We start from the raw sequence: 26069 nt of genomic DNA, 5'->3' as shown, positions 1-26069 counted from the left end.
AAAACAATGAACCTTGACACAGGGTCACAGTACCATAGATTTATAAGTATAGAAAATCCTCAGAAGTCATGCAAATGAAGAGACAGAGGCCCAACAATTTGATAATAAATGAGAGAACCCATTAAGTACCTAATGAATAGTACAGGCACGATGCTAAATGCTGGGGCCTATCAGGAAAGGTGGAAACATGACCACTGCCCTCAGAAAGAGGAAATGAAAGATGTCGGGGGAAGGGATGAAGTTTGAGAAGGGAGAAAGGGACCAGTAAGATCTGAGTTGGGCCTTAGAAAGGAGCAAAGGCATTGTTAGTGGGAAATCACACCAGGAGAGATGTAAAGAAAAAAATATGTTTGATCTGGGAGTAATGGTGTGACTGATTTGACTGGAGTAGAAGATGATAGCTAAATTGGAGCCAAATCTAGGGAAACCTTGATAGCGAGGCTAACCTTGGACAGAGAGGCAGTAGGACAGGATTGAAAGTTTTTAAGCAAAGTGTTGACTTATGTTTAGATCCCAAGAATGATCTATCTGTCTGTCTATCTATCTATCTATCTATCTATCTATCTATTTTTGCTGAGGCAGTTGAGGTTAAGTAACTTGGCCAGGGTCACACAGCCAGGAAGTGTTAAGTGTCTGAAGTTAGATTTGAATTCAGGTCCTCCTGACTTCAGGGCTGGGGCTCTCTCCACTGTACCACCTAGCTGCCCCAGTCCCAACATTTATTTAATAGTGTGTGGTATTGGATGAAGACAGGAAGATCAGTTTGAGCATTTTAGTAAATCAAAATGTGAAGTGATAAGTTAGGAAATTAGCAGTGAGCATGGAAAAGAAGGGACGGCTGAGGAACACAACAGTAGTAGAAGGATTGATTTGCTGCCTGATGGAGGTGAATTAAGATGAAGTTGGGATGAAGAGTAGAAAATAACTCCAGTTTTAGGCCTGGAATAATAGACAATAGCAACTAAACAGCACCTTTGAGGTCTACAAAGTCCTTTACTTATATTTATCTCATTTGAAGACTAGGAAGATAAAGATTCCACTGTAGAAATAGCAAAGTCTAGTGAAAGAATTGGAGGTGGTCTGGAGGTACTAATTAGCCCTTTTTTGCCTTCATGTGCATATATGATTGCATTATAAACTCACGTAGGCCTAGGCTGGTCCAGAATATATATGTATACTGTTATCCCATATGTTCTCCTGTCTTCCATTCATTCAGTGACAGTACTGATAATAGTACTAGCCAACATCTAGGAAGTGCTTGAAGGTTTGCAAAGAACTTTACATATATATCATATACTCAAAATAGGTCCAACAACCTATACATCTTTTCGGTAAACTGTTGTCCTCTCCCACAGACCAGAAAGAGTTAAACTTCTCTTTTACTCTGTATCTCATAACCACTTTCCATGTTCTCCTCTCTTCCCTAAGTCTTAACAGGAATGAAAAGTGAACATGCTCTCATTTCCCTTCTTTTATCAACAGATAATAAAATATATTCTCATTTTTGCTGCACTTTATAGTTTACACATTGTCCCCACAATTGGTCTGTGAAAAAGTGAAGATTTTATCCTCATTTTATTGAGGAGGAAACTGAGACCTCAAAAATATTTATTTGAGTCCCAAGAAATAAGTTCTAGGGACAGTTGGCTAAAAGCCATGGCGTTATATATCAAAAGGAAATTCGATTTGTACCAGGTTACATAGGTCTGGAAATTGACAGCTGAAGACAATATTATTAATAGAGACTTAATAAATAGACATCTATGTCTGGGCCTGACTAGTTTTGTGCTGTGCCAAGCAATACCTTTTTCTTCTGAATTGCTAGGAAAATGGTGGTTGGTTTTTAATTTCTTAAGTAGCTAAGAAGTAGATGGTGTCAAGTTACATTTACTATCTCTTATTGCAGGAAGATTCAGAGGACAGTGAAATTGATATGGAAGATGATGAAGATGATGATGATGATCTGGAAGATGAAAGCATAGCTCTCTCCCCAACTAAGCCAAATCGTAGGGCCCGGAAACCTGAGCCGCTGGATGAGAGTGACAATGATTTCTAGCTTACTCCTTCTGGCCCCTATGTAAATTAAACACAACATAGGTAAATCTGTGGTGAGATGTTTGGGAAAGTAATATCCATTATTTTAACTAAATTAGTTGATCATTATTGAAGGTGTTCAAGCTGTATCCTCTTTTGCTTAGAGTTCATGAGGTTTAAACAGGAACCAAAATACCACCAAGGTTTTTGGAATATATTTTTGGAACACAGGATTTCTTGATTATTTCATATCATAAAGGAGGTACATAAAGGTCCACCAAACCACAAAGAGAAAAGAAACATGACTAATACCACTGTGCTACAAGTCAGATCTTAGGAACCATCCCAAGAATAGCTATCCTCCGTGTTTGCTGCTTTCACGTGGTTTTTAGAACACTCTGGCAACATACCAATTTTTAGGGTTGGTCTTTTAAATTTTAAAATTCTCTGTGTGTTCTCTGTATCAAGTTTTGAATTTTCTTAAATAAACATTTTTTTTTAACATTTCAGTCACAGAGTCATAGAATGTTAGAGCTGGAAAAGACCTTTGAGTTCATCTTATACAACTAAAATTTTGTAAAAAATGAGATTGAGATGAAGAAAGGCTGTGACTTGTGTGTGGCTCTAGAGTTCTTGAGCAGAATACTCAGGTTTCTTGAATTCCATCTAATTCAGTGCTTTTTCTGCTATACCACACTCTTTCCTTTATTTTATTATTATATTTTATAGGTTACTTTCCATTCTTATAAAACATCCTTAAAAATGAGAAAGACACCTGAAAGCCTTTATATTAGGCTGTAGTTTTTTTTTCTTCACTTCCTTTTCAATACACTTATTTCTGGAAAAGATCATGTTCCCAAGGCAACCAGGACCACCTTTTCATCATATATCTCTTTTTTTTCCAGTTAAATTTGTATATCTTGAGCTAGATTTTTCATTTCCCTGAGATCTGGAGATTACTCAGAAGTAAATCTAAAACACCAGCAATGGAATTGTAGATCTGCAAAATTCAATAGAATTTTTTTTAGAGAGTTACCTAGCAGTATATAATAAAAGTTACAAAATGGTCATATTCTTTAACCTATTAATACTATTGATGATAACTCCTGAATCAGTGTTGTAAGAAGCAAAAAAACCAACCAAACCAAAAAAAAAAACAATGATTTTTTTGTAGCATTATATGTAATCTCAAAAAGGGGAAACAATCTAAATGCATGACCACAGGTGGAATAGTTAAATTAAGATATGGATTGGAATGGAACACTACAAACCGATTCAGACTAATGAAAATAAAATCACACAAACATTTGAAATAATACAAAGTTATAAAAAACTGTCCCACCATCAGAAAAATGAACTACACATTAATCAGAAACATAGAAGAAGAAGAGTGAATAAGAATGAGTGGACCAACAAAGAATCCTACTGAAGACTTAATGGGAATGATTGAAAAATTATGGTTCTTAATTGATTTAAAATATAAATTGCTAGTAAGCAAATTTAGTTGGTCTGGTCGTATTATGTTGTTCAGTGTTAAGCACTTGATAAAATAATCTTTTTTAAAAGGATTTGAGGTGGAAGAGACCTTAGGGATTATTTTGTCCAACTTCATTTCACAGATGGAGAGAACTGAGGTCCCCATGGCCTAGACTAGTGAGATAGAAATTAGGACCTAAAGGCCGGGTCTCTTGACTCTTTGTCTCAGCACTCTCTCTCCCATGCTAGGAGATTGCTTCTTTCTGGCAAGAAAAAGGCTTGACATTAAAGAAACGCAGTTAAACAACCAATTAAATGATTTTTCTTTTTGGCCACTGAAACTACTTGGCCCCAGTTCTGCGCCCACTCCTAAAAGTGCACCCAGCCACCTCTACCACTTATTAGTCATTTAATAGTGAACAAATTGCTTGACTTTGCTGAGTTTTAATTCATTTATAGATTAGGCATGATAATAGTTTACCATTAGTAAATAATACATTGTTATACAAGATTTCCATGTGACTAATATGGGAATTCTAAAAATTTTAGGAGCCTGTATGGCAATCTAGACTGATTGAATAAAAAAAAAAAAAAGCGCAACTGAAAGATAATTTGGTCTAATCCCCTCATCACACATTGGAAAGAGATTTTGCCCAAGGTCACACACTGACTTAATAAATGGTAGGGCTGAGATTTGAGAACAAGGTGGTTTAACCTTCAGTCCAGGGCTCTCTGCACAACTTTTTCCTAAATACCATCTCTACAGTTTGAAAAAGATATACTCAGTAGAAATAGTTGACATGCAATGTACGAGCCAGAGTTTGTTAGACATCTTGGAAGTTATATTTTTCTTTCATGGAATTTAATTGGTTTCAAAGAGTTAATGACATTTTCCAAAAATGCTGAAGCTAGAATATAGCTTATATACCTGCAAGACTCTGGCCTGACTTTAAAATGTGGTTATAATACCAGAAACAATAATTACAAAAAAAAAAAAACACCCACCACCCAAATCCTATATAGCACTTTTTTCTTAAGGAGCATAAAACACGGTAAATCCCTTAAGATAAATCTGTAGTTTGACACCAATATCAAAAAGCCTTATCTGTAACCATGAAAACCCATAGTAATAATATATACCTATCTGAGTAGTATCCTTCCATGGGAGAAACTCTTAAGACACTTTTAAATAATAATGTATTATCCTTCATAACACACCTATTAGTCATAACTGTTGAGGATGGGAAGCTGAGACCAATATTGTGAATGTGATTCTTGTTGGGCCAATTAGTTTTGCTTTGTTCATAGCTGCGGGATTATAAGAAGTTTGTTGAGGGCAAGAAGTATTACATTTTGTCACCCTAACTATTTTCCTGGTACAATGTCTTGCACATAATTGGTACTAAATAGATTCCTGTTAAGTTGAATTTACTCGTCAATCAACAAATATGTGATGTTTGCCATAAGAGCAAAACAGCTTAACTCTACTCTAGGAAAAACAACTCAAAACCAAATGTCTTAAGTGATGATAAGTCAACCCTGACATCTTGGTTGTTAACAAGAATGGCTTGTTAGTTAGTTAGCTTTTAGGAGAAAGCAGGGAATGTGCTGGTACTTTTAAGGACGCGGTGTTCTGGGACCTAAAATATACCCATGCTAACTTTTTTTCTTCTTAGGCTGTTTGTATGCATTGCTCTACAATATGTAATTTTTTAATAAAATCATTCTACCTAAACATTTATATTTGCAAGTATCATACAGAATAATTTTTTGTGTTTACACCAATTGTTCAGAAAATGAAAGGATTTTATTTTTAAGTTATCATGTAAGCACTAGGGTTTTTTTAAATAACATCTTTTATGCACCTTTTATTTTAATGAAAACATTTGGTTTTTTTATCTGGGACCAGCTGATGATCAAATATTAGCTTCTGTATTTAAGAGCAGTTCCTTAGAACATTATCTAAAGGATAACTCAGTAGTCCTGAGAAAAGAAAGGAATAAGAGAATAATAAAATTAATCTTGAGCGTAGTATCAACTGAAGTATCTCCTTCCAACCATCAAATTGCCAAAAATGGCAGCAAATGAAAATAATCATTTGAGCTGTAGTAAGAAAGACACACTGATAACAATGAGTGAAACTGTAAATTATTCAACCTTTATGGGAAAATATTTACAATTATACAAGAAAAAATTATTAAAGTTCAATCTAGAAAGTAATCCTGTTACTAGATTTATATTCAGTTTTTTCCTAGAATTGAAAGATCTCATTGGTACTAAAATAAATATTCATGGCATTCTTTATAGTAAGAAAAATCTAGAAATAAATTATGTCTTATCAGTTGGGGAATAGTTAAACTGTGGCCTATGATTGTAATGAAATATTTTTACACTGTAAGGAAAGATTTTGAAGGATTTATATGAAACAAAATAGTGTTTCCAGATGCCTGATGTTAGAGCTCTTTTTATTCTTTTTATTTAGAAATGGTAAATTATAGAAACAAAGTCATGTGCTGTCTAAGCTACATTAGGCAGTTTTGCTTAATCATTTTTTAAGGGTTAGGTAACTTTTTTTGGAATTGTTATGGTAAAACAAAATATCAATAAAATAATTTTTTAAAAAAAGAATGCTGTGGCAAAAAGAAGAGATGGCCGAGTATTATGACTCTCAAGCCAGGATTGTCATTTATATTATATGACTAAAGTATAACCACTTTGAAGACCCAAGTAACATTTTCTGCCAAAATCTTGTAAAAAGAGACTTGTTGATTATAATACCAGTGTCCTTTGGTGGCAGTTAGGAAAATCTGAGCAGGTTGACATGTTTTTTGTACTTGCTCTATATTACAGCCCTAATGATTTCCTGTTCAAACTAAAAATGAGTATCATTTTATAGTCTTCATACACAGTCATTCTCATTGATTTGATGGATTAATCTGAAGTGTCTTTTTTTGATTCTTTTTTCCCAGCAGCCTTTGCTATAGAGGTTTCTAGTGGTGGATCTATTGTGATCTATTGAGGCCCAATAAATTTTCATTATTGTTACATTTTAACATATCATTGTAGAAGGTCACAGACAGTGACCCTCTAGGTGAGGTATAAGGCCTTTCAGCCCAGAGGGAACCTGCTGACAACGTCTGGTTTGGCTCCCCATCTCCCTTGAGGGCTCTCGGCCTTCCTGAGAAATCGGGACAGTGTGACAACCTGTGTTGAGATTGAAGCACAGCGATACTAGGTGACAATCTACACATAATAGCAAGTTATGTGGTCCTATGTGTGTAGTATATACTGGGTGCATGCTCAGTGTTTTTGTTACATAAGGGTATGAGGGTATAAAAAGGGGAAAGTCCTTGAACTAAATGAACTCTATTTTTCCACCATCCTCAGGAGTCCCGCCTCATCACTTCTCCACTAGGAAGGTATAATCACCCCGGTGTGGGGGCTCTAGAAAGCACAGTACATTTTGTCACCCCAACTTGGGGGCTCTAGAAAGCAGGATATTTTAATCACCCCGGTGTGGGGGCTCTAGAAAGCACAGTACATTTTGTCACCCTAACTTGGGGGCTCTAGAAAGCAGGATATTTTAATCACCCCGGTGTGGGGGCTCTAGAAAGCACAGTACATTTTGTCATCCTAACTTGGGGGCTCTAGAAAGCAGGATATTTAAATCACCCCGGTGTGGGGGCTTTAGAAAGCAATGGTAAATTTTGTTACCCCAACCTGGGGGCTCTAGAAAGCAGGACACAACACATCATATATTCCCATAGTGTGATAAATCAAAATTATAGAATTCTAAAATAGAAAAACCCCGCATTTAGGAGAAGAATGAGGAGGGGTTTAGTTACAAAGCAGTGGTTACTTGTGGAGCTCTGGAAAGAAAAAAGCAAAAACTCAGGCATTTCTCCAAACCAGCAGGGCAAGCACATTGTCTAAAGTGACAACTCTTTTGGCTGTTGAAAAAAGTTCATCTGAAAGACTTCCAGATAGGGTCTAAGGCTCTTAAATTACAAATGATTTAGTTTGTAGAAGGTTTACACACACATGAAATCTTAGATCTTCTGAACCCCCCCCAAAAGAGCTGGGAGGTTTTAAAAAAATCATCCTGCTTATACTAAGCTCTGGACATGTTTTAAATTTCCCATTATAAAATGATAAAATTTTATAAAATATGGCACCAAGAACTTGGTTGAATATTTCAGATATCATCTGACCCTGAGTGTGTCAGACTTAGTACCATCTTTGTTCTGCTAATAAGGCAGAACAAAATCAATTTTTTTCCTATTGCCATATCACATTGCTGACATATACTGAGTTTGCAGTCCACTAGGTCACCTGCATTTATCTTTGAAGAATTTGCTTAATACTGGCTGGTGTGATGGAAAATTGGGGAAAATGCCAGTATTTTTTGTCTCCAAAGCCTTACAACCCATGTCAAAATGGTTTTTCCATGTTTCTTGAGGAATTGAGAGACTTGTGGTATTTGGAAGAATCAAGGAATGTTTCCTCTGCTACATGTCAGGTTGATTTTTTAACAGTGTTAACGTTTATTCATGGCCAACCAGCTTCTTCTATTATTAAAGTAGCTGAACCCTTAAATCACAATCCCAGAGCCTATCCGTGCAAGAATTCACCCTGTTTATGCAGTTTTATTAGTCATTGCTATTCCTGTACTCCGTTCTAGAGGTAGATGATAACCTCTCTTTGAAACTGCATCCATAGGATCAATAAGCTCATTCCTGCTAGCACTGACCTTCAGACTACCACTTGTTTAAATAATCTTATCCAGATTTCCTGCTTGATTTCTTCCCTGTTCTGCTCAGTCCAGCAGAAAGTTCCATCAGAAATTATGGCTCACATTTCAACAATACAATCTGGGGCATTTGTCTTGATGGCTTCTGAGATCATCCTGGCACCTGATTCTCCGATGTGGTTTCCCTGGAGACTGAAAAAGAGTATATTTGGATAGCAATCAAAACTTGTATCAAAAGACCATAGCGCAACCTTATGCTAACTTCATTATCAGTCAAATGCGCAGCATGCTAGGTTGAAGATAATAGCACCATACCCCCCTTTAAAGGTGCCTTGACACCTGATCAAAGGGTCAGGGAGAGTCCTAAGATGATACCAAAGTGGTGACCCTGAGTAATTGCAAGGATGGTGGGGCTGTCAACAGAAAAAGAAGGGAAGGGGGTAGGACGTAGGGAAAAGAAGTTGGGGACATGTTGCGCTGAGATGGAAGCATCCTGTCGGCCGGTGACAGTGCAGGTTTGCAGTGGCAACACATAAATTTGGGAGTTTGGATAGAAACGAGAAACAAATTCACAAGGGTTAATGTGATCAGTAGGAAAAAAGTGTAGATAAAAAGATCAAGGACAGAACCTTGGGGACCACACACAATGAAGGGGGGAAGAGAAGGAGAGAAGTACCCTGTTAGAGAACCATGAGAGAGTCATGTCCCAGGGCCAGGAAAGTGTGATTAGAAGGAAGGGTAGTTCACAGAATGCATGATAATGAGGTCAAAGAAGTCTTGAATAATCTTGATTCTTAGCTATTTCAGAATGGTGGGAGTAGAAGGCCAGATTGCAAGGGCAATTACCAAGGCAAGCCAATCCCAATGACCATTTCCCTTTCAAACTTTGAGATCTACATCCTTTAGTAAAGGTTTGCAAACCAGTTGGCCAGGGCCTCCACTGAAGAAGAGGCCATCATAGAAACCTAGACTTGAAAGTAACTAGTCACCAAATTTAACCTCCCACCAAGTTTTAAAATCCCTTTACATCAGGAATTAGCTTTTTTTGTGTATATCAGAACCCCTTTGGCAGTCTGATGAAGTCTATGGATCCCTTTTTAGCATAATTAAATTTTTTTAGCATATTAAAAAATAAAAATAAAAACAATTTTAAAATTAAAATTAAATTAGCATAAAATTAAAAATGATAAAAAATTGTTATATATAAAATTGCTCATTATCTTGGGGGGAGGGGGTAAAGAAAGAGAAAAATTTGGAACACAAGGTTTTGCCAAGGTGAATATTAAAAACTAATGGATTTGGAAAAGAAAAAAGTTAAAAGGTTAGCAAAAATAAGATATAATTTTTCTCATCTGAGTTAAAAGATTCTCAAAATATATACATGGAATTTAAGATTAAGAACCCCTGTTTTATAGCATCCTTGGACAGGTTATCTAGACACTGCTGGAAACTTCTTCCTCATATTGAGCCCGTCAATTCCACTATCACTGAACCATTGCTCTTACTTCTGCCCATTGAAGCAACAAAAGATAAGTCTTTCACATGACAACCCTTCAAATATTTGACAATAACTTTAAACTCCCACCCCTCTGCTTTCTTCACCAGGCTAAAAATCCCTAATATCAACTGAGCCTTGTAAGATATGATTGCCAGACCCTTCACTAGCTTTTTCACAATCTTCTGCATGCCCTTTCCTTTGCCAATGAGCCTCTTAAAATACAGTACCAAAACTGAACTGAATGCACTTCTCCAAATGTGGGATTTAATATAGCTTATGGTAGAAATTGTCACCTTCCATACCTCTAATTAATGAACACAATGACTAATTTTATTTTACTTGCATTGAGTTTTTGTTACTGATATTTTAGCAACTGTACCACATTACTAACACAGTGAGTTTTCAATCCACTAAAATTCTGGCTCTTTTTTTCCCCCACATTGCTCTCTTATATTTATGTGATTTAATTTTGTGCATGATTCTATTTAATTTCATTTTGTTGGTGGGAATCCTTCTATCCTGTAAAGATCTTTTTGATTTTACATTCTGTCATCCAAGGACGCATAGTGTCTAGTATAATGAGCTTTTAATATTTTTTGCTTCATCTAATAAGGTGAGAAATGGCCTATTTTAATCTCTTAACTAACTTGAGGTGGACAAGTGGACTCTTTGAAAGAGGAGAAGGGGGAAATGGTATCCCTGAACTAAACTTCTACTTTCTGTTAACCATCACTCACTTGATATGCTTGAACCCATGGTTGTTGGTCAGTGCAGTGGCGATGCAGATGGCTCCATCCATTCCTAAGGAGTTCTCTTGAAGACTAGGAGAAAGATGGAAAAAAAACCTATGGTGACCTTTATAGACCAAGAAAACAACCAAGGAACCATGTGACTGGAAAAGTAACATGGAACCCAGGGCCTGACTTGTCCACCGAAATTTGGGTTAAACTCTCTCAGCTATGTCATAGGGAAGGAGCAGCTGCAATGGCTCTGATTTCTCTAGTTTAGCAACAGTCCAGTTGCCTTTGACATTTAATGTTATGGTGTACTATAGGCCCTGCCTTATAAACATAGGTTGGTAGAGCAAAAAGAAACCTTAGAGATAGTATAGTCCAATCATCTCTTTCTACAAAGAAGAAAACTGAAGCCCCCAAAAAATCAGATTATTTGTTCAATATCACACAAGTAGGTATTTTCAGTTGAGTTACTGTGGAATCATTTCAGTTATGTCTGACGCCTCATGATCCCTTTTTGGGGTTTTCTTGGCAGCGATACTGGAAGGATTTGCCATTACTTTCTCCAACTCATTTTAGAGATGAGGAAACTGAGGCAAACAGGATTAAGTGACTTGTCTAGGATCACACTGTTGTTAAGTGTCTAAGGCCAGATTTGAACTCAGGGAGAAGAGTTTTCCTGACCAAGAGGCCCAGTGCTTTAGCCACTGCACCAACTTCGCTGCCCTCCATTTTATACAAGATCTATATTATTTATAAAGAAGGTACTACAGAGGAAATCCACAGCAACCTGCTGACTCACCAACTGTTGAGCCTTGCCTTTTTTCCTCCCCAGTATCAACAATTACTCACTTGAGCATCCGAAGACTGGAGTTTATCTTCAAGGCATTAGCTATGGCCTTAGCTCCAGCTGCCCCAATGGAGTTTCCTCTTAAGCTGTCAGAGAAAATAGGAAAGCAAAGGCAATGTGGTGAGGGGTTGGTGGTTGAGTCAATAGTTGGGATCAAGGGAAAGTTGTTGTTGCTTGTTTTTGTTTTTCTCTTTTTACAAGGATGAATTGTAAGCAACAAGCTAGTAGATAAAGAAAATGTTCCAGATGGGAGGAGGAAGTGATATTCCTAAATCCTGATCAAATCTGACCATTTCACGCACATTCCCACTCCCACCCACAGTCAGTAAACTCTAGTGACTCCCTATCATCTCCATGATCAAATATAAAATCCTCTGTTTGAGTGACATTGGCTTCCTTGCTCTTGACTCCAAGGCCAGATAGAAGACTGGCCCTATCTATTTTATCTTTCCCTATCTACCTACTACCAAACAATTCCTTAGCCTTTTTGAAGCACATACCATGTGCCAGGAACTGGGTTAGGGGTTGGAGATGTAAAAACAAAAATGAAACAATCCCTGCTCTTGGGGACATTAAATTCAATCAGAGAAAGACACATGTACCATGCTGCCTCTTTAATGAAAAATACATACATAAAATCAATACCTTGTATAACCAACAATTATAGTCTGATTCCTGTAGACATGTGAAGCTATGAATTACTAAGGTTTCAGACATGTATCTAAATATTAATTTACTACAAATTATAAAGAGACAGAAAGCTGAATTCCTATTAACAACTCTTTAGGTCTATGTGAGATAGTTGTTTTCTTGAACACCTCACCTTGAGTCCTATGTTCTTTGCCAACTCCAACAACAACAACAACAACAACAAAAACCCTTATTTTCTGCTTTCTCTGCTGTTCCTTGCTGTTGAATGGTCCTGAATGAAGAGACTCAATCCAGACTTTGCTGACTGGATCTACTACAAATTTATTTTGTCTAACTCAACTTGGCTCTTGCTACTGAAAAGAAATAATTTTATCCTTCCCTAATTGATTTTCTATGCACTCTCAATTATTAACTTGGGTCCCTCTGCTCCCCTGTAATCCTATTGACATCTTTCTCTATTCTCTCCTCCATTTTCTAATAAAAAGTCTGCCTCACTCTTCATCAAGGTCCCTGCTCCCAGTGCAGTTCAAAGTCTACTGAGGGAGGCAATATACAAACAATTATGTGCAATTAAGCTATAAACAAGATAGATCTGAAATAATAAACAGTAGAATTGAGGGTTATGGGGACAGAGTTTTTGTAGAAGGTGAAGTTTTATCTGGGATTTGGAGGAAGCCAAGGTGGCCAGAAGGCAGAAATGAAGAGGACAAGAGATATATGGGACAACCAGAGAAAATGCCTGAACTTGGGAAGTAGAGTAATTTTTGAAAGAAACAGTGTCATGGGATCAAAAAGTATAAGAAAGGAAGATTTAAAGTGTAAGAAAACTGGAGAGGTTGGGGGAGAGGAAAAGGACAAAGATTGGGAAGGGCTTTGAATCCCAAACAGAAGATTTATCATGGAGGTGATAGGGACCCACTAGACTTTATTGACTGAAGGAAGATGAGTGTGTGACATGGTCAGACTTGAGATTTAAGAAGATCACTTCCCTTTCTCTCATCTTGAACCTTACCTATTCTTACTGGCTCATTCCCTGTTGCCTACAAATAATATATCTTTGAAAAAACCCTCACTTGATCCCAAGTATTCACTCAACTATCAGCCTTCAAGATTGGCTACAATTTACATCTTTTAAGAATGAAGAAGAAATAAGATGAAAGAAAGAGGAGGAGGAGGAAGAAGAAGAGGAAGAAGAAGAGGAGAAGAAGGAAGAATTCTCAAGCCTTCTAGGTGTTGAAGTATACATGGAAATGATCAGGGAGAAATATTATTCCCATTGCTGGCAGTCATTCTGTTCCTCCTGAGTGTGGTGAGAAGTAGTTTGAGACTGTTGTCTATTGTAATTGTCTTGTTATCTTGCATTTCTATTTTAGAAAAGGTTCTTTTGTATTGCTATAATATTTTTGTAACAAAGATAAAAATAGGGCTGTTGAGCAACAAAATACGGATACAAATAGGATGATAGACACCTGAAAATATTACTAAAGGGGTGCTACATTTGGTAGCTTATCTAGGATTTTGCAAATATTACTATTTGAATTTTTAAAATTCTTTGAAAAGCAAGACTGCATTGAGTGTTGTGTAAAGCTTGGGTTATTGATTCTAGCAATGCAAAAACTCAGAGCAAAATGTTTTTGTTTTTATTTTTTCTAGGTTTGAAAGCCCTGCTGATAAAACCAATTATTTCATTATAACCATTACAATTTTTTTGTCAGTAAAAGCATTATTGAAATTCTATATTTCTACATCATTGTACTAAAGTTTAAGGGCGAGGTGTTATTGCTGAAATGACAATTAATTTTGCACACTGAATATTTGAACTGAAACTTTTTTGCATTATTAGTGAAGTCATATTTTACTCAGCATATTTGACTTGTTTAAGCTATATAAGGAAGTGGTTTTCAGTAATGGAACATGTCTCTCATCCAAGATTGTTAGTCTGTAGATTATCTGTTCTATTAAATGTAATATTGTTTGATGGTGATGATTTTGTAAAAGTCCTGTGATATACTGTGAATACTTTATGGGAATATGGAATCAAGATGAAGATATATATATATATATATATATATATATATATACATATATATACACATATATATATTTATATATGTGTATATATATGTATATGTATATATTATAAGATATATATATATGTATAATGGAATAAGTTGTCAGTCAACCAAAACACATTAACTAAGACCTTATTATGTGCTAAGCACTGTGTTAAGTGATAGAAAAACAAAGAATGACAAAACCCAGACTCTACCTTCCTAATTTCAAAAATTCCTACTAGACTCTATATATGAAAGTGCTTGCTTTATTTATGTTAAATTCAGAATTAAAAAAAATTATGTGAACAGTCTGATATGGATATATTCTAGCATTCTTGTTCATCAGGTTGCTTGGAAATTATCTATGAAAGTCTCTACTCTGGACCAGGAGAGATGAGACAGTTTAGAGAGGTTTTGGTGAGGGCAGGATAGACTGAGGATGAAACAAGCAGCTGCTCATGGTCTTCATTCTTGTTAGCATTTCACAGCACACTGATGTCATCGCTTTCAGCAGTTCAGGACATAAGAACAATATTTTAGGACAGAATGCACACTGTAGGCCTGCCAGTGCAAATATAAGGGACTCACTGTGGAAAGCAATGATCCTTTTCACAGGGCATCCCTACCCACTAAACAAGAAACCTTTTGAGTCCTGGCTAGGAAATGTCACTGAAATAATGTAATGCAATGGTGACAAAGAAGTGAGGGAAGAAACAGAATAAGCTAATGGAGAGCTTCAAGAGATCTGCTCTTGACCTCACATGTTCTCTAGAAAGGGAGTATTCTGAGATCACGGTGTTGGAGGGCCTGCAAAGGCTATGTGTACAACTGGGTGCACAAAGAGTGTACAGGAAGCTTATGTTCAGTTGTTCCATACCCTTCAGTGTGAGGGCAGAAAATGACTGACCATATTGTGTTTGAAGAGACTCCTGCCAAAGCCAATAGTCAAAAGAGCAGTGATTCAAAAGCAGATGTACATCAGATGTACCAGAGTGGCCAGGAAGACTGGAATATGGCAAAGACATACTCATTTGTAACTGTCTGAACAGCAAGAACAATCTCTAAGGTATTTAGCATTTATTTATCTGGGGCAGCAGATCCCAAGTAATGAATGTAATTCTATTCATTTTATGAAAGAACACTTGCAAATACGTATCTTAAGCAAGGGTGTCAAACTTAGAAATAGGGGTCATTCATTCATGTATAAAGATTCTTGCGGGACACCTATTGACTTAGTTTTTAAATGTCATATTACCCTTATTGTATTTTATTTATTAAATATTTACTGGTTACATTTTAACCTGGTTAGGGTTGTGGGCTGCATATGGCCCACTGGGCTGCTTGTTTGATATTTCTGCCTTATAGCCTCTCTGGGGTAGACCTCTGTATAATGAATGAAAGGACTAGCTCTAATTGGACTTAACAGAATGAATTTGGAATTCCCTAAGGAAGCCTTATGGCCATGATATATCCAGACTGGCAAACATTTCTTGAATGTTAAAATTATTTAGGACAAACTAAAGCCTATTCAAAGACCTGGAAGGGTCCTGTGGGCAGAAAGCTGTGCATAATACCTGATCACTGACAATTCATACATCCTGTATAGAAGTTTAGTTTTAGTGGAGAACAAGCTGAATGAATCAACAATGTGATATGTCAGCCAAAAAAACAAACAAACAAACAAACAAACAAACCACAAACCACAAATGTAATCTTGAGTTATATTTAAAAAGCTTCCCTTAACCCATTTACTTCAGTTTCCTCATCTGTAAAATTATTGGAGAAGAAATGGCAGTTTCTCTGCCAAGAAAACCCTAAAAAAGAGCCATGAAGAGGAGGACACAACTGAAATAACTAAAAGACAAAGCCTCAATTATCTAGAAAATTAGATATGGGATTGACATCATCCCATTTGAGGCTGGTTAAATGGAGTGTTACTACATAAATACATCTAATAATTTTCTAGAACTACTGGATATTGAGGTGCATTTAGGATGTCCAGTTGCCTGCCATGACTATCATACTATCTCTCCCCAAATAACTGGCCATCTTAAATGAGCATGCAAAATGACAAAATGGGAGATTTTTCTCTGTACTTTGCAGACCCTACCCAGATTTTACCATTTGCTCTAGTATATTGTTAATGAGATACTGTAAGACTTCAGATTTTACCACTTCAAATTCAAATTTTTCTATTAATAATCAATTACTAAATTAGGATTGAAGGCTCTTTTCCTTTGTTTCTCTATCAAGGCCCAATTTCTCTGGAAGGTCAGCCTCTGAAGGACATGGCTAAGTGAATATAACTAATAGAATATAATAATAGAATATATTTCTAACTCTCAGGAAACATACTCTTTGATCTTGGGCTGGACCCCACCCAATTAGGAGATCCTACTTCTCTTTAGAATATAAACAAAATCCAGTCTAGGTGAATTCTTCTCCCAAAAGAAATGGGCTTTCCCTTGAATCCCTCATTAGAGTTTAGAGTGAGTGAACAACTCATGAAGGAGAAAACCAATGAGAATATTCTAGATGAAAATGAATTCTTCTGACCAGATTGGTGGAAGCAGCTGAGTCTCATGATCAAGCCATGTTCTCAGCAGGAGGAGCTGAAGACTTCCTCATTAAATGTCCAACAATTAAGATTGATTTTCAGTTGTCAAGGAAATTCTTTTTCAAGGATTATTTAAAGCTTTCAGGTTCTCCATGTCTTTTGTCTTTTGTTGCCAAGAAAAATTTACTGATTATTAGCTAACTTAATTAATACATTTATTATTAATTATACACACAAAAAAAGAAAGGCATAACTTCCAGGAATAAGAGGATAATAATCAGCCTATGTTCTATCCTTGTTAAAGCAACATTTCTAATTCTGGGCTCCAAACTTTATAAAAGACATTGATTAGCTGAAGAGTGTCTAGAGGATGGGTAGTCATTATGACAAAGGGCCTTGAATCTTTCATATAAGAATCAGTTGAAGAAACTAGTAATGGTTAATCATGGAGAAGCAAAGACTTGGGATAAGGGTAGAACTAGACAGTTGGCTTTAAGTATCTGAAAGGCTGTTGTATGGAAGAGGAATTAAGATATTTTCTGTTTGACCCCAAAGGGAAGAATCAGGAGTAATAAGTGGGGAAAAACTTCCTCCTAATTAGTTATCCAAAAAATTTAATGGCCACACTAGAGGATAATAGTTTCTCCTTCTTTGGAGGTCTTCACATAGAGCCTTGATGACTACCTGTTGGGGTATGATGCTGTGTGGATTCTTTATTGGGTGTGGGTTGGTTTAGATGGTCACAAAACTCCATACTAACTCAGTTCTGTGATTCATTTGGGAGCAGAGAGCAACAAAGACACTGAATTCTCTGTCTCAAGGGTTAATCTAGGAAAGTTCAATTATGGTGATTCTCTAGGACCAAAGGAAAAAACCTACCATAAGGATTGGTGTGTGTCACTTTATGGATTGGATCTGAGGTATCCCTGTAGTACAATACACAAAAGTCATATTGATGCTTCCTGATCTTTTCAAGAGCTGATTTGAAGATGTCACAGAACTTTGAGCTGGCTGGAGTTAGTCTTAAACAGCACTCTAGAAATGTCTGACACATCTGAATATATACCAGGGCTACCATCTTCTTATGGAATGGGTGACAACCCACATCTTCTCTAGGAAATCCCACATTCACTCTGAGAAATCCAATAGAGGTCCTTTCATTCAGCTCACAAAACTCCATCCCTTATATAAGCAGTAAGTTTTGACACCATGTGGACTATCTATCCAGACTTCAATTCCAAGCACTGAAAGACAGTAACCTGCCCAAGATGGATCATCACATTAACCATAGGGCCATCATGCACTACTAGCCAGGAAATACTAACATAAATGCAGAAATCTTTATTCCCAAAGATACCTATAAAAGACTATAGAGGCAATCTATGAGCCACAAGGAACTGATACCTAAAAATGTGGCTGAATGTGTCTTCAGTGAATATAAATTTGATGTATTGGACCCATCTCTACTTCTTGCTTCAAGGGCCCTTTGATGACTAACAGTGAAAGCAACTGCATGAGAGGTGATATAAGCCCCAACCTTTCCTCATGACCCTTGGGCATCATTTCCCAAAGGGCAATAAGCCATTAAGAAAATGGCAGAAGTTGGAACTATGCAATTAAAAGCTCTGCTGGATTATAACTGGTCCAACCCAATCCATCTTAGTGTTTTCCAAGGCATACCACTCCATGGTTGGCTACGAAAATGATTTTGAACATAAGCCAGTAAGCACAAAATGGCAGCAGATTCTCTAAGAAATGTGAGCTGTATGCTCACTGGATTCAAAAGAAAGTGCTCCCAAAAGAAAGTGCTTACCTGGCAAGTAGAAGTACCAGCAAGCCAGTGGAGTTTGTGTGGGTAGCCTTTTTTTAATTTCTGGAAGAAGATAGGGAAAATATAAGCAATCACCTGATGGTAAAAGAGAAGTTCACCCAGTAAGTACAAGCATACTCAACCAAGAATGTAAGTTCTTAAGGGCAGAGACTTTTATTTTTGTCCTTATAATTCTCAGTGTCTCAGCCATTTAATAAATGATTGTTGAATGAGTTCAAAGAAACCAGATAGTTGCTACAGTTGCCAAGACATCGTGGGAAAAGTATTTCACCATGTATGGCTTCCCTGTAAGGATCCAATCTTGCCAAAGTAGAAACTTTGAAAACAAGCTATTCAAGGCTGGAGTGATTTTAGCAGAATGCAAGAAATCTGGGAGCACGCTTTGACATCCTTGAGTTGATCCAATGCCTGAGCATTTTCATTATATATAACTGCACATTTGGGGGACTATGAACAGAAGGCTTAGTGGTATCAGCACATCATTTTTAGTATATAAATATAATAATGCTACCAAGAATACACCACAGGCTTTACTCCATACCTGCTGGTGTTTGGATGAAAGCCACAGTTACAAAAAAATTGCTTTTGTTCTTAGGGGTCTCAAAAGATGGAAAAGATGGAAAGAGTCACAGCTAGCATGTCTCACTTATAAAAGTTGGACTGAAGGAGGACTATAGTCCAGTTATGTCCTTAGATTAAAAAAAAAAAAGATCAGCGAGAAACAAGTGTTAATACAACGCTTGAGTTTGTGATCAGGAATTTCCACCATAGTTAAAAGATATAAAAAGATAAAAATCCTACAAAGAAATCTTGGTATCCAAAGAATATATAAGTTAATGGACTGATGGTGAGTTATCTTATTCTAAGTAATTGAAAGATTGAGCAATTTAACAGTTAACAAATGACTAGCTTGACCTCCTACTGATAAAGAGGAAAACTACAATAAAGAGTCGGTCAAGCAGATTCTAAGAAGAGCCTGTCTCTGAGAAATAGACTTAGTCCTGGATGACGATGCTTCATATGAAGAAGAAATTGCATGCTGGTACCCTCTGGAGAGGGGAGGCGGGGAGGGAAAAGGGGAGGACAGAAAAGTCAGATGAGACTGTTCAAGTCCAAAAAGAGGGCTGAACGTAGACAGCTACTTTTCTGCTGAATTCTCCAGCTAGGAAGGCCCCAAGGGAACAAAAAACACATGAGATGCTTGACTCATTAGAGACTAGAGACAGTAATAACTTTCCTGAACTAAATCACAAAATCAAAATTAGGATGATAGACCAGTAAGTTTGAAGATTCTAAGAGTACAAAGGTCACTATGAGAATATTGAGACTGGTGATCAGACTGATTTTTTTATGCTTCAAGAGTAGTGGAAGAGGAGGTCACATATGGAGTCAGATGATGCTCAGTGATGGGCTGTGTATTTGGTGCTATGTATGTGATGTTATATGTACTACACGACCTATGTATTAAGTTTGTAGTTTATCTCTTTGCTATATAAGCTATTACTCTAGGTGCATGTATTGTGTTTCTGCATATGCTCTATGCTGCTGTAGATTTTTATTGTGTATTTGAGATAATGGCCTGTGATTACACTACATGGCAATTAATGTTTATATTTGTACCTTTGTACTCAGTCAAAAGTTTTAGGGACTGCAAATAATTTACTAGGAGAGGGTAAAGTAACAATAGCTCACATATATGGAACAATTTAAGGTTTGAAAAGTGTTTTATATATATTATTTCATTTGATCCTAAAAGCAACCCCTAAGAGGGAGTCAAGTAACTTTCCCAGCATACCAAGTGTCTGAGGTCAGAATCACACCTGGGTCTTTGTGACTCCAGGTCTAGTGCTTCATCCACTCTGACACTCAGGGCTCCATTCCCCACAAGCCAGTACAACGTGCAGCAGGAGACAACATCCCTGAAGTCAGACTCTACTTGTATAGAAGCATCTGCAGTGTATCTTGTGAGAGATTGGCAACAGAGTTTCAAGAGAAAGGGTACATGAGAAGATCTGAGCCAGGGAGAAAAGAGATATCCAGGGTGTGTATGGTGTGTGTGTGTGTGTGTGTGTGTAAAAACAGAGACAGAAAGAGAGAGAGAGAGACAGAGAGAGAGGGAGAGCAGAGACACAAAGACAAAGAAAGAAAAAAAAAAGAGACACTCAGAGAGCAAGAAAGAGAGAGAGGCAGACAGATAGAGATGGAGAGACACAGAGAGAGAAACAGAGTGACAGAGAGAGAGAAAATGGGACAGAAACAGAAAGAGACACTCAGAGAATGAGAAAGAGAAAGAGACAGAGACAGACAGAGGGAGACAGACAGACATACAGACAGACACAGAAATGGAGGGAGAGAGGAAAGAAAGGAGGGAAGGAGAGAGAGAAGAAAGATGGGGGAATAGCAGCTTTTCCTTGAACTCTGACATTATAGCAAGATCTATTTCAGGTCTTAGTTGAGGTTGTCATTGCAAGAAGTCTGACTTCCCCATATTGCTGATTTTTTTTTTTACCTTGAGTTTCTATTTTAGTAAATGTTCATTTACTTTACTATGATACCCTGTAAGTAAAACTCTAACTGGTATTCTCATCAGAATATGGACCCAGATGGATGCTTCATACATCCAAGTACTATTAAAGGGTCTCACACCAGATAGAAGAAATGCTTGTGAAACCAGAGGCCCCAAACAGTCAGCACCTCCCCATGCTTTTGCTGTGGTCCCAGTTACTAACATCAGGCTTAACCCAGTCAGAGGACTAGATGCACTGAAATGAGCCCTGTGCCTTATAGAGACAACATCCTTAACCCCCTTGTAAATGGTTAGACTTGTATACATCATCTTGCTGTTTGCTCCCCCTGCTTCAAGTCTCTCTCCACCCCCCTCAGCCATCAAATTCATCTCTCCAGAGTACAAGTGTGACCATGTCATCCCTTCACAGTCAATAAACTCTAATGGCTTAAAGAAAAAGGAATGAAACAAGCACTTATTAAGTGCCTGCTGTGTTCCAGACACTATGTTCAGAACTTTACAAATATTTCATTTAATCCTCATGACAAACCTGGGAGATAGGTGCTATCATCCTCATTTTACAGCAAAGGAAACTGAGACAGATAGAAGCTAGATGACTCGCCTAGGATCACACAGTTTGGAGTCAGGAGATAAGGAATGGTAAGGAGTAGTGTCACTGGCTCACAGTACCTATGGGGGTTATGAGGATTGTGCATTTGATCCCGGAGAGCCTTCCTTCTGGATTCCCTCTGTGACCACATCACTGCCACCTTCCCATACAAAAAACTCTAGGATATTCAAGATGAAATAAAAATCCTCTGCTTTGTTTTCTAAAGGCCTTCATAATCTGATCCCTTCCTACCTTTACAATCTTTTAAAACTTGACCCTCTCCACACTTGCTGCTTCCACAGAACAATCTCCCCACTCTCCTCATTTTCCCAACTGTTTCTGTTATCTCTCTCTCCTGGCTTCCCCAGGTTTCCTCCAGGCATTAGCTAGAGTCCTGCCTCCTCCAAGTAGCCTGTCCCAGCCTTCTCTCCAACACCGGCCCCAACTTATTCTGCCTATATCTTGTCAGTACAAACGTAGTGCTTGCAGATTGTTTCCCCCATTAGATTTGAGCACAGAGACTGTTTTTTGCTTTTAAGCCCAGAGCTTAGCTGCACCTGGCACAGGAGCGACCTAGCATGCAGATATCTTCCCATAATACCCCAATAGGTATTTTTTTTATTCACATAGTATTTCCTATGTAAAGTTAGGTTAAATTTTTTCAGTGGTTGTGGTCCTCATTTGGAAGGGATTGATTCAATCAGCACAATGTCATCCACAAATAACATCTGGAAGACCTCACCATATATAAAAAATCTGTCTTCTATCAGGACTATGCCTTCCTCTTATATTTTATTCCTCTCCATGGACTGTAATCCACTGACACTGGCCTCCTTGCTCATTTAGGATACTTAGTCTCCTGACCTGGGATATTTTATTGGTTTTCCCTTCAACTGGAATTCTTTCTTTCCTCTTTTATATTATTTGGCTTCTACAGCATCCATAAGGTCCCAAGTAAAATCCTGCCTTCAGCAAGAAGCCTTTCCTGATCTGCCTGAATGCTGGTATCCTCCCTCTCTTTAATGCAATTTATCCATATTGTCTATCACAGATAGTTATTTTCATGTTTTCTTCCCATTGCATTGTGGACTTCTTGGAAGTCAGGACTATTAGCAGATAACAAAGTGCCAAGCACAGAACAGGCACTTAATAAAAGCTTGTTGACTTAACTTGATATGTAAATTCACACCTAAGCTTCTTGAATCAACAACTCAGGTATTTTGTATGAGACACTGCAACCCTAAAAACTAATATACTTACTCCAAAATTTCCAAGGTCTTGTTCACAGCCAATGCATCGCCTAGTGCTTGGGCCCCAAGTACTCCAATAGACGCCACCTGAAGACTACAAGAAATGGTGTAGTTTATATAAGACAAGCCTGCCTTCTCATTTCTTGCCCCAAACCCAAATTTTATTTGTGTCAATTATAACAAATACTTAATTTTTAATCTAATTACCAATAATGTACAATGATGGAAGATGAAGGTATGTTGAAACCAGCTCATCCTATGTGGAGAGAACTTATTGTTACCAATTGGCAAGCTCTACAAACTAAGGTTTGATCTATTGTTTTGTTCATATCACTAGACTTAAGAATGTGATGGATTAAATGTTTATAATGCAGATTAAAATTAAAAATATGTCATACATTTTTGGAGATTCTGTTAAACATTTATCAGTACACTCCTGGTTGTCTCTCCCTCTCAGATTTCTCAGGGCACTTTGATTTCCAATGTATTTATTACCTTCTTCCTGTACTGAAATTAGGTGTGTGCATTGTGCTTCCCCAAAAATAGACTGTAAATTCCTTGAGAACTGGGTCTCTATAACAGCTATTTTTGTATTTCCTCATTATCAAGCACAGTGTAGGGACTTGATTTGTGCTGAACTGAATAATAGCTCATTTTGTTCAAAGACTGTTCTTACTGCTACAGCATGCTTGAATCCATAAGATTCAAATCTTCAGATTTGACTTCAGAATCAAATAGTCAATTTGCATTTATTATGGGCTAAGCACTGAGGATACAAAGAAAACTTAAAGTTGTTCTCTGGCTTTGAAGGAGTCCACAGTCTAATGGGGGAAACAACATATTAGGGGGGAGGCACTAAAATTAAAGAAGAAAGACTGACCAGAATCAGTCTCCAAGAAAAGTTAGGGGAATAAACTTTTCTTCTCCCTCCTTGTTACCCTGTGGCTGATAGAGATACCAGATGATGGTAGGCACCAAATGTTGGCATCCAGTCATGTGAAGAATTCACAATGACCATTCTCTTTGGCAAAAGTTAGGTTTATTTAGGAGAGGAGGTTCCAGACAAAAATGTGTTTTTTTCACTAATTTATTCCAATTGCAAGAAAGAAAACAATTTCTTTGACTAGCAAAAAAAAAAAAGTTGTGTAAAAAGAGGGAGGGATGGGATTGGTTTCCTCAACAAATAGCTTATGTAACCTACAGACTTACTAGAGAGCTGTGAGACTTGTGTTCATCTTCAGTGCCCTGGCGAGGGCCATCATTCCTTCATCTCCAATTGCATTTTCCTGCAAACTGTAACATAGTAAGTCCCCCTCATTATTTCCAAGTCTCTGTCAATACCATGCCAGTTTAGCTAGTACATATAGTCCATATTGGATGTATCTACCAGAGCATAACGAGTATGTATAGTAAAAAGTCAGTTAACCAGAATCCGATAACCTTAACCTTCAATAGAAGCTCAAAGGTGCTCTTCTTTTGGAGAAGCAGCAAATGACAATAAAACAAGCTAATACAAAATTGGGCTTTAGTTATACATTTTTTTTAATCCTCCAGAAGATGTTTTGGGTAACATTTCTTATACTTTTAATTCTATACCCATAGCAGCCCATAACTATAACTGATCTTCAGAATGATGACCCTTGGTCTCTTCAAGATCTTGAACTATCAAAGAAACATTCTATGGTTCACTATACTTAGTAAGATAGGGAAGGATTGAAGTAAAATGAATTTTTTTGGTCCATGCTTCTTTTTTGTTAATCATATTCCGCAGAAAATTAAGTTTAAAAGAACTCCCAGCTCCAAATCATTCTAGTGAATCAGTCATATTGTCTTTTTTTCCCCCTCAGCTTAGAATAAAGCAATAGAGATCCTGGTTAATTTCTGTACATTTATATGAATAATAATATACAAAAATTGGACCTTAAAAAGCATTTATTTTTCAGCTTCAGGGCTAGAATTTCTTGTACTGTTGACAACCATTGGTGTAACCCCCCCACAACCACATGGTTTTCCTCTCTAGCCATAGTTAGCCTGTTTCTGCCTATATACATCTTCCTCAGCTGCCCAGTGCAAAGGATCATGTACTTACTCTAAACTGGTCAGGCTTCGGTTGAATTGTAGTGCTTGACCCAGGGCCTTGGCAGCATTGACCTGGATGAAATTCCATTGTAAGCTGCAGAGGGTAAGATACAGGCAAAACACAAGTGATAAAGTAGTCTTGAGGATCTGAGCTAAGATCAGTAGGTGCCAGGGGAAATCTTCACCTGAGAAGATGAGGCATTTCTCACAGAGGGCTGAAAATATAGCCTAGATAGATAGATAGATAGATAAATAGATAGATAGGTAGATAGATAGATGCAGATATAGCCAATGTGTTGATGTGTTTTGTCCGACTATATGTATCCTACTCAGGGCTTGTATTGGGGTAAAGAGGAAGTTAGAGAAGTCAAAAAGGAAGGGAAAGAAGGAAGAAAAAAAGAAAGAAAAAGAATAAAACATTAAAATATATGAAAGAAAACAAAAAGTTTAGAAGGGACATAAACCAGGCAAGTTTAACAACCTTCTTAAATTTAATGTATACTTTTTAAAAATTGTATCTATTTGAAGTTCAGTTTCATAAAAAAAAAACCCAACAAATTAATGAAGTTAGTATTTGCATGGCAGATATAGTCTGTCACCAGATGGATAGATATAGATATAGTTTGATAGAACTCAGAAGAACTTTGTGCTCTTTTGGGACAACCTTTGAGAACCCAGTGGTATCTCCAACCTTCTAATGAATTATCAGAGTAAAACTTTAACAAAATTTTCCAAAATCGTTACTAAGAACAAAGTTTTGTTGGCCCTGCTTTCATTTCCCAGGCTAACCCAATCCCTCCTTGCTTCCAAGTTCATGGAACTAAAGCTGGAAGGGATCCGCCTAAGATTCCTAGTTGAACCTAATAACCTCTGTCTGGTAAATTAATGAAAGATACTGAGGAGAGTGGGAGAAAGGAAGAGGGAGGGGAAGCAAACCTTGTCTTAAGGACTACAAGATAGTCCTTCATGGACTCAAGCAAAGTCATGTGTACTGTATACAAAGTAATAGCAATGTTGAGGAATGATCAGCTGTGAATGACTTTGTAATTCTCAGCAATACAGTGATTCAGGACTACTCTGAAGGACTTAGGATGAAAAATCCTATCTGTACTCAGAAAAAGAATACATCTTTCTTTTGCAATATGACTTTTATGGAAATGTTTTGCATAACTTCACATGTGTTTTCTCA

The 26069-nt window shown here is 37.2% G+C and overlaps 2 protein-coding genes across 6 annotated transcripts in view; one reads left to right on the top strand and one right to left on the bottom strand.

Annotated features, from left to right (window-relative positions):
• The window catches only part of CLUAP1 (clusterin associated protein 1), a 39284-nt gene extending 37020 nt beyond the window's left edge, over positions 1 to 2264 (top strand). For all 4 annotated transcript variants that reach the window (XM_031945620.1, XM_031945621.1, XM_012543135.3 and 1 more), the window contains one exon: positions 1907 to 2264. In XM_031945620.1, coding sequence (XP_031801480.1) covers positions 1907 to 2056 — 150 coding nt within the window. In that variant the 3' untranslated portion in view covers positions 2057 to 2264. The remainder of the gene's footprint in view (positions 1 to 1906) is intronic.
• A 4834-nt stretch (positions 2265 to 7098) lies between these two features.
• The window catches only part of NLRC3 (NLR family CARD domain containing 3), a 65543-nt gene continuing 46572 nt past the window's right edge, over positions 7099 to 26069 (bottom strand). For both annotated transcript variants that reach the window (XM_012543138.3, XM_031945619.1), the window contains 6 exons: positions 24891 to 24974; positions 24011 to 24094; positions 22812 to 22895; positions 11345 to 11428; positions 10496 to 10579; positions 7099 to 8452 (listed from right to left, as the gene is read on the bottom strand). In XM_012543138.3, the coding sequence (XP_012398592.1) occupies positions 8362 to 8452; positions 10496 to 10579; positions 11345 to 11428; positions 22812 to 22895; positions 24011 to 24094; positions 24891 to 24974 (511 nt within the window). In that variant the 3' untranslated portion in view covers positions 7099 to 8361. The remainder of the gene's footprint in view (positions 8453 to 10495; positions 10580 to 11344; positions 11429 to 22811; positions 22896 to 24010; positions 24095 to 24890; positions 24975 to 26069) is intronic.

The sequence above is a fragment of the Sarcophilus harrisii genome, chromosome 1 (assembly GCF_902635505.1).
Source record: "Sarcophilus harrisii chromosome 1, mSarHar1.11, whole genome shotgun sequence".
Lineage (NCBI taxonomy): Eukaryota > Metazoa > Chordata > Mammalia > Dasyuromorphia > Dasyuridae > Sarcophilus > Sarcophilus harrisii.
Note: the sequence above shows the minus strand (reverse complement) of the source record. Positions and strands in the feature narration are given on the sequence as shown.